Source organism: Meriones unguiculatus, chromosome 18, assembly GCF_030254825.1.
Source record: "Meriones unguiculatus strain TT.TT164.6M chromosome 18, Bangor_MerUng_6.1, whole genome shotgun sequence".
Classification (NCBI taxonomy): Eukaryota; Metazoa; Chordata; class Mammalia; order Rodentia; family Muridae; genus Meriones; species Meriones unguiculatus.
In genome coordinates this window covers 77,331,899-77,347,498 of record NC_083365.1, presented here as the reverse complement: position 1 = coordinate 77,347,498, position 15,600 = coordinate 77,331,899, and the positions used below count along the sequence as shown (strand labels likewise).

At 44.2% G+C, this 15,600-nt stretch overlaps 1 protein-coding gene across 1 annotated transcript; it reads right to left on the bottom strand.

The window, feature by feature from the left end:
• Positions 1 to 3,146: 3,146 nt before the first annotated feature.
• Avpr1b (arginine vasopressin receptor 1B) lies at positions 3,147 to 13,817 on the bottom strand. The gene is made up of 2 exons (XM_021640097.2): positions 12,851 to 13,817; positions 3,147 to 5,607 (listed from the first exon to the last, which is right to left on the bottom strand). Exons 1-2 carry the CDS (start codon positions 13,815 to 13,817, stop codon positions 5,282 to 5,284), a joined length of 1,293 nt encoding a protein of 430 aa, XP_021495772.1. The 3' UTR covers positions 3,147 to 5,281.
• Between the last annotated feature and the right edge of the window lie 1,783 nt (positions 13,818 to 15,600).

Here is a 15,600-nt window from a genome sequence, read left to right as displayed (position 1 = left end):
GTTCCATGTCTCCTCTCCAGGGAATGACAATGTCTAGCCACAGTGTTTTCTCCTTCCACCTCAGTCACACAATTTTGGGTTCAAACAATGTCAGAAGAAAAGGAGGGCATGGTGGCATTGTTCTCTCTTCCCCTATCTGCCCACTCTCTTCTTGCTGTTGGTTTTAGTGTCTACCCCTTCTTCATAATAAGTTTCTCTGGACAATTGCTGCATTCCAATGTGGCCACTGAGGACAAAAAATGCTAGGCCTCCATCTGGGTACCTGATGCTGTGACATGGTGTTCACTCCCGTAGCACTTTGGTGGGTTTTTGATGACCTCTCCTAAGGTTTCTCGGACTGAGCTTCCCTCTTGCAGAGACATAGGTATTTTAAAAAGATTGGTCTGTATAATTATCAAGGTTATTCTTTGAGATATAGTATTTTAGATGATATTAGTAATCTGGAGGAATCAGACCCTGACCCTGACCCCTGACCCCTGACCCTGACCCTAACCCTAAACCTCTAATCTTAATCTCTCACCCTCTAATCCTAATCTCTCACCCTCTCTAACTCTATCTATCCCTCTCTAACCCTATAATCCTCTCTAATCTTCTCTAACTCTCTCTAATCCTCTAACACTCTAACTCTGACCCAGACCCTGACCCTGACCCTAACCCTAGTTAAGGGGATAGGGACTGTCTCTGACATGAATTCAGTGGCTGGCTCTTTGATCACCTTCTTCTGACAGGGGGAGCAGCCTTACCAGGCCACAGATGAAGACATTGCAGCCAATTGTGATGAGACTAGATAGACTAGGGTAAGATGAAAGGGGAGAAGAACCTCTCCTATCAGTGGACTGGGGGAGGGGCATAGGAGAAGAGGGAGGAAGGGTTGGATTGGGAGTGAACGAGAGAGGGGGCTACAGCTGGGATACAAAGTGTATAAAGTGTAATTAATAAATATAAATTAATTTTAAAAAAGGCAGGGGGTGCCCAACCCAGCCCTGAGCCACAACTCCACACTTTCACATTGTGGTTTCAGACACAATATGAAAAGTACCCTCAGTACTTTTCCCATGAGCAGGGGTCAAGAAACCCTAATCACACCTTCCCACCTTGCACCTCCCATGCAACTTGCTCAAGAAATCATGTGGTTGAGGGTTATTAATATTTATTATTGACTTATCTTTTAGTTAAGCAGCAGTTAATCCTAAACAGCTGTATAACCAAATCACCACACAGAGATTAATTTAATTAACCTAGAGCACAATGCTGGGCAATAGTTACTCCATCCTAAACCTCCAAGCCCAAGCCCAGAGTTTCCTAACATTCAGATTCACCCATTATACTTGCTTTTTGTGATATCTTAGGTCCGGTTCATTTCTCCACGTGGTTCCAAGAACTCTCCTCCAGGCTCTCCTATCGAATCTCTTCCTCTCCTCTCTCGCCTCCAGACCAGGATGTCCCACGCTATCCTCTCCATTGCTCCGTGTTGTGGCTGGTTGTTTTAATTGACAGTATAGAGAACAAGTGGTGGCATGTTTACACAAACTTGAGATAGGTGATGCTTAGAACGAGCATCACAATGCAATGTCAGGATTGAAACAAGATAGTGGGGGAGATAAATCAGTATTTGAATGAACAAGGGTAAATTGTATACATTCCAAAAGAACATTCTACGAACATCATCTCTTAATTTTAATTTTAGTTTGTGGAACTCTCAATTCTGCTTCTGCCTCCGAAGTGAGGGGATTACATATGTGTGGGTTTTGTTTTGTTTTCACAATGCTAGAGACAGAGGGTTAAACCTAGTGCCTGTTGCAAGCTAAAAGACTGCTCTGCAGCTGAGCTATGCTTCTAACTCCTTCTTCTTATTATTATTATTTTTTATTTTGAGATGGGGTCTTGTTAAAATATTCAATCTTGGATTTGCTCTGTAGCATAGGCAGTTCTCACACTTACAATCTTCCAGCTGTAGTCTCCCGAGGAGCCGAGGTTACAACCTGTGGACTCAGTCCCATAATCCCTGTGTAGGTTTTAAGGGACTGGAGTACTGGGCTTTGCAGTGCCAAGAGTGGCATGAGCTGTATAAACATGTGCCTAACACAGAGCAGTATTCTTCAGTTCATCCTGGGGTTTGGGCTCAGAAATTATTTTGGCTCCCTTCCCACAGGGCTTCGCTGCTTGTACTCCATCCAAGGGCTTTCCTCACTGTCTATGAGAACTCCCTATGATGGCTATAAAGGCTGTCACTCATAGACTTAGGCCAGATCCACCTTTGCTCCAGGAACATCTTACAGTGAGCTCCCAAGGTCCCAGGCCCAGTACCTGATCACTCACATTGGTCTTATTGTAGAACCTGCTTTCTGGAAAAAATACAGTCCAGTCTTTCCATGGAAGAAACAGACACAAATAAATTCTCCCTGTGCAATTCATAAGAGAAAACAAAGGAGAAGGCAAACAGGGATTACTGGAGACAAATAGTAGGCTAGGAAGAGGTGTTAGCCAGCCTTGGTCCTGGGTCTTCTTTGTTTTCTTCCCTGAATTATAGACTCTCCAGGCCCAAGGCCTTGGGAGTTGCCCTCTCGTGGCATTAGTAGAGAGTTCTTCACAAATCTCTCCAAACAAGGTGGCATTGTTATTTCTATTTCATAAACAAGGACAATACTGCTCAGAAAAATCGGCAACTTGGTGAGTGCACATGGGTAGAAGGAACATGACTCAAACCCAGATCTTTAAGCTGCCCAGCTGGTGATCCCTCTGTGTTCCAGTCACAGGGTGAAGGGTTTACTCAGAACCTTCTCTGCTATAAGAGCCAAGAGGTGCAATCAGAAGATGGGGTGTTGGGTAGTGGGTACAGATGACATAAGCAGGAAAAAGAACATCTTCACCTGCTTTGACCAGCTTGGTGGAGTGAGGGCCCCAAGCCCAGTCCACATGGTAGAGAAGTAGTTAAATGTATGGGGCTGCCTTGGGCAACAGGAACCGCAGGATATAGAGAAAAAAGGCAACTTCCTACTGACTGCCTTACACCTTTACCCTACCCCCCTCACCCACCACTGCCCCCTCCCTCCCCACTACCTTGTGTCTGTTGTTTGTTCTCCAGTTCTCTAGTACTGAAGGGTTAGATGTTCTGCTCAGTCATAGCATCCAACTTGGGTTCTTTTCGTTCAAGGAATCCTAAGTGAACTTCTCATGGCAGAGTTGCTCTTAAAGAAGTGCCCTAGTTTGTTTTCTGTTGCTGTCATAAACACCAGGACCAAAAGCAACATAGAGAAGAAAGTGTTTGTTTCAGCTTACAACTCCAAGGTCACACTCCATTACTGAGGGAAGTCAGGGTAGGAGGTCAGGGAAGGAACTGAAGGCAGAAAATAAAGCAGAGGCCATGGAAGAATTCTGCTTACTGGCTTGCTCTCCATAGCTTGATCAGTTTTTCTTCTTTTTTTATTTTAAAAATAATTTCTTTTATTTTTTGAGAATATAGTATACTTATATCTCCCTCTTCCCTTTTCATGTTCTCCCACATATCTTTCCCTTCTCTTTTTTTAAAGTCATTGCCTTTTTCATTGATTGTTTTTACATATATGTACATGTATAGACACATATATTGCTAAATACATAAATACAAACTGCTCAGTCTGTATTGTGTGACTTGTATGTATGTTTTCAGGTCAGCCTTCTCTTTTTATAAAACCCATGACAGCCTTCATAGGAGCAGCACTGCCCACAATGGGCTGGACTTCCCACATCAATAACCAGTCAAGAACATGCCCACAGACCAGTCTGATGGAGGCAATCCTCAAATGAGATCCCCTCTTCTTGTTTTTTGTCAAGTTGACAAAAAAAAAAAAAAAGACACATGAGAAGTGTTTTTACAAAACCATAGTCACTCTTCAAAGCTTCGCAAAGGAATGGGCAGAGAAATTGTGTTCCCTAGAGCTTTACTCAAAAGCTTGTAGCTCCGCAGTAATAGCAAACCACACATTTATACCCGCTTTGTCTGACTCTCATAACTGAGATAGCCAGGCTCAGCATTTTACAGTGGTCATTGCTAGGGCAGAGACAGGACCAGCCCTTCCCTACAGCAGGCTGGTGTTTTTGTATGATCTTGGTTGTCCCTTGGAATCAGAACCGAGGTGCAGAAGTTCCCCTAATATTTTAGCTCCCCTGGAAATAATCAGGAAGAGTGGGGTAACACCCTAGGTTTCACTTTCCTCACTCTCTTCCTACCTTGGAGGAGGATTCATCAATACAGAACTGAGATCAAAATGACCAGCTTGGCTATGGTGGAACCTACCAGAGCTGAGGTCAAGGTGTATATGCAACTTATGAAAATGGAACAATTCTTGAGCCTGTTTGTTAGAACATTCTTTGTGTTTTTGTGTTATTACCCAGTTCCAGTCTTGCAAAGCCATAGAAGAATAGAGCCAAGAAAGACCTTAGAGACCATCTCACTATAGGTGAGTCTGAAGCATGGGAAGTGGAGGTGGCTTCCCAGGGCAGAGAAGATACTTAGGTTAAATCCTAGTACTTCAAGGATTTCTACAGCCATGATTTATGTTGGCTTTCTTTAAAAAGGAAGTCTGCTTCTCACAGTCCCAGGAAGTCTGGATCCCTGGAGGAAACGAGGAAGACAGCTCATTCCTGCTCCTGATTTTATTGTGACCTTTCACATTCTCTCTTCCCTCTCCTCTTTCTCCCTCTCTCAGCCAGAGTAGACCATACCACTGAGAATGCATGGTGTGTCCCCATGCCACCCATCCTGTGGCAAGAGTGATGAGGGAGAAGAACTAGCATTGACCAGATTTCTACTAGGTACCATGTCCCATATCACCATCAGACCACTTCTGTTCTGGATGCTCGTGGGCATAACTGGAAGTGCCACATACCTGTTCTTCTTCCTAATAATCTTCTGTTCTTTCCTCTCCTAATTGCCCTGAGATGTACCAGTCAGATTACAATGGAAACAGTTAGCCAAGTAATGAGACAAGCCTCTGAGCTGACAGTGCCATGTAGGCCTGTTCCAGATTTAGAACACTGTAGCTAACAGTTGGGTATGTTTATGGGAACTCTATGAATGTGACAGCAACAGGGAGATTAAGTCTCCTGATTTCCAAAGATCTACAATTGAGAGAGAATGGCACACTCACGCTAGAGGTTGCCATGACAGCTAGAGTAGTGGCAGTCATTCTGGCGTCTTTACCCTGCCTTAAACTAGGCTTCACTCAGTACCATCCCTGACCCTTCTAGCCCATATTCCCAGTTCCTGAGATGCGCAGAGCCAGATTCCAGGGTGTCTTCTCTAAAAGATGCTGGTCTCCATAGTGGCTTCTCCATCTAAATTCTTCAGTGACCCTGCAGGCCTGGGCTTTGCACGGAGGCTGAGGTAAACGCTGAGATGGTCAGTCGATGGACCACTGGAGTGGGTTAGCAGTGTTGTGCGGCGGCTAGCGAGGCTGCTGTTGGAGAGCTGCCTGTGTACTCGGGGCTGGGAACCCCTGCAGCAGGCATGGTGACTCAGAAAACGTGGCAACAGGTGGCTGTTGAAGCCCATATAGATCCAGGGGTTGCAGCAGCTGCTGAGGTTGCCCAACAGCATCGAGATGGTGAAAGCCACGTTGGTGGAATCTGCTGAGACAGAAGCACAATTGTAGTCCTCAGAATGACAGCCCAAGAGGGGTGGGGAGAACCCTAGGACAAAGGCTGAATCTCCACTGAGAAGATGCTGACATTTCCCAGAGAAGGAAAGAGATTCACACAGGGATCTATACTAGATCGGCATCGCTCAGCCCTGACTCTTGAGTCCAGGTCTCACCACCCTAGTTTTGGTTGCTTTGTAGCTGTAGGAATAAGGTTTGCTTCAGGTTCAACTTAGAAGAATAAACTCTGTCTGGGTAGGACTGGTCCAAACATAAGAAAAAGGTTTTGTTCTAAAACCTGGACCATGAATCCGCTAATGTGAGGCTTCTCGCATCCCTCTTCTTTTTCTCCTGGTCTCTATAGCCAGTCCAGCCTCAAACTTAACATGGGTCTTCTGAAGCTTTCTCTGCATATGATCCCTTTTCACCCAAGAAAAGTGAATGTTTCCTAAGGTACATAGGTAGACAAGTGGAACATTTACTGATAATAAATCATGAAGAAATTTGTTTTCTTCTCTCCTGTGACCTTATGGATGTGTGTATTTTTTTTTCTTTGGTATGGAGGATTCCTTCCAGCAGCTTCTGCAGAGCCTAGTAGTCATGGGTTCCTTTGGTCTGGAAAGTTTTCTTTCTACTTCAATTATGGTGGACTGAGCAGAAACCTATCACCCTAAACCCTCCTTGCTTTAAAATATTGTTGAAGAATCAGCCATTACTCTGATGGCCTTGCCTTTCTGAATGACTTGGTATTTCTCTCTTGTTGCTTCCAACGTATTTTAACTATAATATAATGTGGAGAAGTTCTTTCCTGGTCCTATCTAGTTGATATTTTAAAGCCATCCCTTATCTGGATGTTTATCTCCCTTAGGTACGTGAGTTTTGAAGCTATGGTTCTATTGAAAATGTTTTCTATGCTTTTAAAACAAAAACTTTCCCTTTCTTCTATACCCATAATTTGTAGATTATGTCTTTGCAGGGCATCCCTTAGATCTCGAAGAATTTGTTTGCACCTAATTATTACCTTTGTCTTTGACTGACCTAACATCTCTGTCTTGTCTTCAAGCCCTGATAGTCTGTCCTCATGATCCAACCTTATGGTGAAGTCTTCCACAGAGCTTTTTATTAATTTACAAGTTTTAAATTTCCAATATTCAGTTTACTTTTCTTCAACAGTTTTGTCTCTTTCACATCTTATATTGTTTTTCTTATTTCATTCAGCTCTTTGTGTTCTCTTGAAACTCATTAGGGAGTTTATTTATGCTCTCTGTAATTTCCTTTAGCATACTTATAATCACTTTAAAAATTTTTTGCATGGGATTTCTGTCTAGTTCAGTTTCATTGGGGGTCATTACTGTCAGACTAATAAATTTTGAAGTAGTCACTTTTCCTTGGGTTTTCATTTTCTTTACGGTTTTGGGTTGGGACTCTTGCATCTGGGGTTACGCCACTGGCTAGATTGTTTGTGTATGTGTTTTTTTAAAAATCACTTGTATTCTTTCAGTAGAACTATGTACAGTGTTCAAGAGAAAATACATTATAGGGTTGAGGCATCCTCCTCCTCTCTTAGACTGGTGTTCAAGGCCCCAGGATTGATCTCCCCTGAGAATGGAATAGTAGCTGCAAAACAATCACTGTGAAGGAGTAGGCCCACTATGAAAATATAGTAGTAGTCAAGCAACAACAAACTCTCTTCCTGAGCACTAAACATTTTAGACAATGAGGAAGAACTGATAGTGCCATAAGCATGAATTTCTTAGTGTGGGTATAGGTAGGAAAGAAAAACAGAATAGTGTTGGACTGATGAAGAAAGAGTAGAGGAGGGAGATGTAAATCAAAGTGGAAACAGCAGGGACAAAAATAAAATATTTGATACTGTAGAACATGGCATTTTCAATGGTTTTCAGAGTTGCTTAGTATTTTTAATTTATAATAGTTGCTGTTGAGAATGTCACTTTGTATGAATATGTACTATAAAAATGACAGAAGAATGTATAAGGCCATTTCAGATATTGTTAGAAATTTTATCTTAATCCCAGGTAAAAATTCATTTGGTGATTTTCTTCTAATGTTTTTGATACATATATGTGACATGTATATGCATGTGCATATGTGTATACAGGTGCACACTCTTGTACATGCATGTGTGGAGGTCAGATATTCATGTCAGGTGTCTTTGTCTATCACTCTCCATGTCAATACTTCTTGACACAAGACATCTCAGTGAACTGGAGCCTAGTGTCTGGGTAGACTTGGCCAGCCAGCAATTGTTCAGTCTTCCTGTCCCAGTGCTGGATCCTGCCACCCCACCAGGCTTTTTTCATAGATGTTGGAGATAGGTCTTTGGGTTTGCATGCAAACACTTTACCCTCTGAGCCACCTCCCCAACCCTGATTATTTTTAATATGAAACTCAAGTCAGTAACTCAAACAAAATATTAAAACTCAAACCTTTCTATCCAATCCAGTCCAAAGCATGCTTGAGTATCAATAAATCAATGGTAGGAAAGTACTTAGAATGGTTTTGGTCTTTCTATTTTCCAGAGAGCATTCTTGCCATATGCTCTGGTCGCTATATTCTCCTTTGCCTCAGGTCCAAAGCAATAGACCAGCAGACTTTGGTTTGAAACTTGTAAAACTCCTTCACTGTGGTGGGAAGCCAACTGCCACACAACAAGTAGGTCCGTGGAAAGGCCTTCACAGCAAGGAACCAATGCACATGGCCAGTTCATGCACAGAGGACTACCACCCAACCCATACACAAGCACATTTGGAAGGGAATTTTCCTCCAGCTGAGCATTCAGATGGTTATAGACCTGGATGATACAATAACTATGTCCCTGTGAGGGACCTGAAGCCAAAGGACCCAACAAAATGGTGTGTGAATTCCTAACCCACAGAAATGATGAGGTAAACTGTGTCACTACAAAGACAGTAAATTCTCAGCCATTTTTATCTGCCTCCTCATGAAGGCAATCTTCACCTAGTAGATGGTTCTCAACCTTCCTAATTCTGCAATTCTTTAGTGGTTGTAGTGACCACCAACTATAAAATCATATTTGTTTCTACTTTATAACTAATTTTTCTACTTGTATGAATCACAGTGTAAATATCTTCATTTTCTGATGGTCTTAGGCAACACCTGTGGAAAAGTTTTTTGACAACCCCCTCCCACAATGGGGTCTCAACCCACAGGTTGAGAACTAGTTCCTTAGAGAAACTCATTCCAATCAATAAACCTGCCATATCATACAGGAGTTTCAAGGCTAGCTCCCATAGCATGTCTCACAAGCTCCTTTATGCTTCCGGTCTAGTTCCCAGGAGAAGCATCACTCAGCTTTCCACCTGCCATGCCTGTTGTTATTTACTGGTATACCTCAGACAGAACCTCCATTTACTCTTTTGTTAATGTAGTCTGATACCTGTTCTCCATTCATCTTACCAAAAGCCTGTCCAAAATCTCCAGGTTTGGATCGGCTTTCCATGAAGGGAAAATGTCTTTGTTTTCACATTTAAAAAGAAGTATATTTCTATAAGAGCAAAAATAAAAATAACTAAATAAAAACCCAAAACCTTGTATATACAGTAAAAACTGTATGTACAGTCTGTAGCATGCACTACTTTTGGATCTGAGCTATGGTGCTTCATGCAGCATTCTTTGGCATTATTTGGTATGGTACATGCATAGTGCAAAGTGTGCATACTGAGAACCAAGGCTTCAATGAGTCTGCAGGGTGAAACACAGGTAAGTATTGCCAGAAACACCTCATATTCATTACACATTTGATTTTGAACACATCCTTGATCACTGCACATTCAGAAATACTTTGCTCTCACCAAGATTTTTTTCAATTCCTATATCCATCTATGTGACTCCATATGGGGTCCCAACACATGGTTGAAGGACCTTGTTCCTAATGTATATGGACTTAAGAAAATGTTTATACCATACCCAGGGAAAATATCCAAGTTCAGGGTCCTCTACTTCATCCTCACTTGTGTTATGGTTAATGTCTTCATGTGGCCTTATGGACTGCATCCTTCTCTTTCTGTCTGAAATAGTCTCATTCATTCTATCAGTCAGTCACTAAACCTGTGATCACTGACTATGTGCAGGTTCTTGTGCTAGGGACCTGGGAAGGCAATGAATGAAACATGCCTGCCTTGAAAATCTGCCACCATCTCCAAGTACAACAGGGAAAGCAGCTTCTAGGTACAGAACATCTGCTTAACTCTCAGTCTTCTCAAATTGTCACTAGGAATCTATTCTCTCATGAGAGGAAAAATAAAATCTGTCTTAGGCTGGCAAAATGTACAGGTGAAAAATTCTGATATGATTCCTTCCAGATACAAATTTCTTCCTAGAGATTAAATGAAACACTTCTCACAAACAGGAATGCTGCTAGAATGACCCTGGTCTCCTGCTAGACACATCTGTGCAATGGCACAGCTCAGAGGTAGATTTTTTTTAAGCAATGCCAGACCTAGAAGGAAACTCACAAGCAGACCTTCCATCCTTCTAGCACAGTCAACCAGAACTGCCACTCCATGACTTTCTGTCTCCAAAGCTGTGATCCTGGACCCCTACCAAAGCTTATGCCACTAATATCAAAGGACCAGTTGATGTGTTTACTCAGCATTACATGACAAAAGCTTCAGGACAACCATGGATAACTCCCTTAGGTGTGTTCTGGGTATGGCTATTTCTGGGACGAGAGAGAAGCATAGGGTAGGAGCCATTCAGTAAAAGGCACAGGTCATAGAGGAAGAAGCCAAAGCCATTTGGCCTAGGTAGACAAATTCTATACCATAGGAAGCAAGTTTTGATTTGTTACATCTGAGCCAGGCACAGTGTAGAGGCTGGGGTTGGGCCATGAGGAAGTAGCAGATTCCATGGAGACTCTGCTTCTCAACCCTTGTGGGAAATTCACCATATCCAGTCCAGGCAGAAATTTAGCCTGGGCAAGGAGACAGTTGTAACCAAAGACCATGGGAGAATGGGATCTAGTGAACAAATCATCCTAAAGCAGTGACTCAAAGCCCATGGAGCTTTTCTTTTGCTGAGAGGACATTGTAATACAGTGCTTTGTCCCTGCACTTCTGGCTCAGAGAGGCCCTCAGCCAAGAGAAATCACTCTCTATGCAAACAATGTATTGGGGACACTCTCACAATGATGGTGGGTCCTTCAGGCAAACATGAATAAATCACACTGCCTAATGTGATTTATTCATTCCTAATGGAGAAAACATAATTCATCTTCCCACATATCCTTCAATAAAGGGCAGAAACTACCTTATCCTTGGTGTCATTGGCCAGATCATAATTGTTGGGAGAAAAGCCAAGTAATAAAGTTGGCCTATAAACCACCTGATTCAAGTACTGGCTCCATCATCTACTAGCAATAGCACCTTGGGCCAGCAGCTTTAGGGCCTCTCTGAGCTCTGGGTTGCTCAGAGGTACCATAGAGAAAGCTACTCCACAACACCATGCAGATCCATACACCTGGTACCAAGAAGCCCTTCCTACATGTCTGTCCTTGGCTAGAACAGGGAGAACCTTAATAGTTAGTTGGATTTAATATGCTCATTGCTTACAGAGAACTTGTAAGTACCTGTGTCCAGGCTAATGTCAAAGGGACAGAACCAAACATGATGTTACATGCTTGTATTCCCAACACTCAGGAGGCAGAGGCCGGAGGATCAAAAGTTCAACATCAGTCTGGGTTGCACAGTGAGTTACAAGGTCAGCCTGAGCCACCTGCAGCATTTGAAGGTCAGGAGAACATTGTCTTCATCACTCCATGTTGCCAGATAGAACTCAGTGTTTTTAAAGAATCTCATTTTGTTTTTTAGGTAAGGTGAAAGCCTCTCTCCTTGTAGAGTCAAGTTAAAAACCAGGATTGCAGGAAAGGCATGGGTTAAAGGAAAAAGACTACTCTTGCAGAGGACCTGAGTTCCATTCTCACCACCCAAGTGATAGCTCATGAACATCTATAACTCTAGTTCCAGGTGACCCAATGCCCTCTTCTGGCTTCTGTGGGCACCAAGCACACACATTGGGCACAGACATTCAGGCAAAACATCTGTACTCATAAAATAAAATAGAGAAAGAAAGAAAGAAAGAAAGAAAGAAAGAAAGAAAGAAAGAAAGAAAGAAAGAAAGAAAGAAGGAAGGAAGGAAGGAAGGAAGGAAGGAAGGAAGGAAGGAAGGAAGGAAGGAAAGAAAGAAAGAAAGAAAGAAAGAAAGAAAGAAAGAAAGAAAGAAAGAAAAGATTGGAAGGGGGGCTACTCCCTAGCTGAGCAGCCTTGGGCAGGTCATGGATCCTCTCCAATCCTCCCTTTTCTCAGTGACTTAATGATGGAGCTGAATTTGAGATCATCCCTAACTAATTAGAAGTGGCTGTTGAGAAGGAGCCACAAAGCTATGTCCAGACACAGAAGGGCATCCACAAAGAAGACAGTCCCTGTACTCAATATTGCCATCCTGGACTGGATTATTTGAACCCCCTTTCAGATCTGCTAATCTATGATCCTCAAACCCACACAGCATACTGGAAAGTTGGCTGAGCAAATACATCAAAACCTTTCTTTCCCAAAAGGGCAATGCTAATCTCTGCATTGTTCCAGAATAAACAACTTTCACTAGCATCATACAGCATTTTAAAATTACTAAATAAGTAACCAAAATTAAAAAATTCAAGAAATTCCACATAATTTACATTCAAAGCTCTGGCGGGCTAGATGAAGCCATATGGGGCAAGATTGTGGTCTGAATGCCTGTCTCCAGAGCTCCTGTATTAGAGACAGGGCACTCAAAGTCATATGCCAATGGGGCTTTCAGGTGAGATCTTTGGAAACTTGGGCTTGGGAATTAGTAGGTTAATGAGTTAGCAAGAAAAAAAAATGTTCGTTTCTAAAAGAGTATGCTCAATAAAAAAGCCAATTTGGACACTTTCAAGGGTGACCTTCACCAGCCTGGGAATCTTCAGAGAGTCTCCAATTTCAAGAAGAGCCTTCCCATACTTGCCAGCTTTTAGGACAGTGAAAAATAAACTTCTCTGCTTTAAGTGGCATGTGGGCATTTGTTACAGCAGCAGAGAATGCTCTAAGGCAAACAAGCACCTACTTTTTTAGTTACACCATTAATTTGTGTCCTGCCTAGTTCTGGGAGGCACTGTAATCCTTATCCTATCCCTATTGTCCTCCCTCACCACCTCACATAAGCCACATACTTGCCTTCATTAGGGGCATTCTCATCCCACACAGACCACATCTGGACACTGAAGAAAGGTGCCCAGCAAGCAATGTAGGCCAGCACAATGACAAAGGTCATCTTCACAGTTCGGATCTTTGCCCTGGAGATGGTGCTGATGCTGCTGACCCGGGATGGCAGCCCTCTAGTGGCAGTAGCAGCAGCAGCAGCAGCAGCAGCAGCAGCAGCAGATGAGGACTTGTCCCAAGTCCTCCAACCCCTTCTTTCCTCTCTGCCAGCCTGTGTCTTGACTTTCACGTTCTTGTAGATCTCGTGGCAGATGAGGCTGTAGCAGGCTGTGAGCACTGCCACAGGCAGCACAAAGATGGCCATGGTGGTCCAGGTGATGTAGGCACGTGGGCCCCAGGAAAAGTAGAAATCTGCCCAGCAGTCCAGCACCCCTGAACCCTGGATCACCTCTCTCAACGAGAAAATGAAAATTTGAGGGAGGCTGAGGATGGCAGCCAGCAGCCAGGGAGCAGCAATGAGAGGATAGGTGGACTGGCTGGGCTGCTGGAGGCTTCGAAGAGGGTGACAGACAGCTAGGTATCGGTCCAGTGTCATAGCCAGCAGCATGTAAGTCGAAGCAAACATGCTGAGCACCTGTAGATACTTGACAGCCCGGCAGAGGAGGTCAGAGCCTTGGAATCGGTAAGTGATGTCCCAGAGCAGCTGAGGCAGCACCTGGAAAAGCGCCACGCCCAGGTCAGTCAGGGCCAAGTGCAGCACAAAAAGGTGCATTCGGGAGCGCTTGTGGCCCTGGAGGCCCAGTGTCAGTAGTACAGTCAGATTGCCCCCTGTGGCCAGAACCAGGACGGTAGCTAGAATGCCAATCTCCACCTTGGCTAGCTCTTCATCCCTGCCCAGCCAGGGTGTGGTGGCATTGGGGACAGGCAGAGTACCTCCAGGGGAGAGGGAGGGAATGGCAGTCCAGGAAGGCTCAGAATCCATGCTTAGGATCTGAGGGAGGGAAGGAGAAGAAGGTAAATGGAGGGATGGTGTGGGTGCAAGAGGTTGGATAGATAAAATGGAGTGGGAGAGAAAGGGTTAGAGGTGGAGAGAAGAAGGGAGGTGAGGATGAAAGGGTGAAGGCTTGGTGAGACAGTTCAGCAGACAAAAATGGGGAGGAGAACTGACATCCCTGATCCCAGGAGGCCCAGAGAATCAAGGGAGGAAGAGGAGGGTCTTGGAGCTAGGTGTCAGTGTGGGAAGGATGGAGGGGGTTGGAGGTGGGGGCTTCTAAAAAGTGACACAGAGGAAGCAGGGGTCGCAGCTGGCATCTCCAAAATCCACCCCAAATTCACTTTGTCCAAACTTTTCTGAAATTTGGAGAGAGTGGATGTCCCTAAGCTGTCACGAAGGCTCAGTCCAAGACCATGGGCGTTTCCTGCAGAAATTGGAAATCCCAGCAAAGCCTCGCGCTCTCACTGTGAGTGCGAGCAGAGCAGATGCGGCAGGGTTTTATGCGTTTGGATTCCTAGTCCAGAGGCTGCCACTTGCGGGTTGGCTCCTGCAGAGGAGGGTGGAGTGAGACTCAGTGGTACTCTTGACAGGGGTACTGAAGGGAGGGGCTTAAGGAGCTGGGTGGGACTGTGACGGAGTAGGAGAAGGGAGAAGCAAGCCCTTACCAGCCGTCTGGATCCGCTGAGCACCAAACAGGAACCCTGGCCCCTCGACTCTCTCCAGGAGAGAAAGAGATTGAGAGAGAGGGGGGGGGGGGAGAGGGAGAGAGAGAGACGGAGAGGGAGGGGGAGTGAGAGAGAGAGAGAGAGAGAGAGCTCTTTCCAAACACACAGTGAGTGCTGTAAATCACCTGTGTATGTGTGAAAGATCTGAAATCTTCAGGAATGGCTGAGAGACATGCTCTAAGGAAACCGACGTTGGGGGAACAGATGGCAGTCATGTCTTAGGACGAGCAGTTGGAGGTTTGGAGGCAGAAGAAAATTGAGGACATTTGTGATTCCGAGGAGGGGGAGGGAGGAGGAAGGGATGGTGGAAAACGCTAGACCTGAGAGCGGATGACAGGAGAAATTCCGAACAGAGTTTGCATCTCTGGGATAAGTCAGAACTTCTGGCTTCTCTGGGGATACATTTCATGAGCTATGGGTGTCGTTAACTACTCCGCGAGGCAGAAGCACAGCCGCTTAGAAATTATGTCACTTACTTAGAAGGTTACAGAGCTGGTCAGCAGCAGCGCAGAACCAAAACAGACCAGCATGTGTGTGTTCTGTGCCACAACAGGAGAGATTACATTATCTTCAACAACACTGACGTGATGTGAGCTGTCTGAGAGGCGGCAGCTGATTGCAAACAAGTAAATACCACCTGTCCCTGAGAAAGTTTACATTTCTTTGGAGCAGGTGCTGCATGGTGTTGACTGGAAAATTCACTCTATCTTCCGGAATTTCACAGGGATGGGACTCCCTAGATAGGTCAGAATTCATGAGAAGCTGCAATAGTGTAACCCAAGCCTCTCAAGGGAGGGCAGGGTCTGTAACGGGCAGGTCCCTTTAACTTGCTTTTCTAATCAGAGTTGATACAAACCCCTTGACAAAACCGCCCACCCACAGAACCAATTAGCATCTTTTCTAGACTGTTGTACTTGCTATTCTTCTCACAAATTCTTCTTTTGTGCTTTGCTGGTCCAAGCGTCCATTTTTTTTTTCCAGAATTTTGCTGTTTGTGAGCTAATTATTTTTATTCTATCTGCTGGATCATTCCTACCTCTATGCAA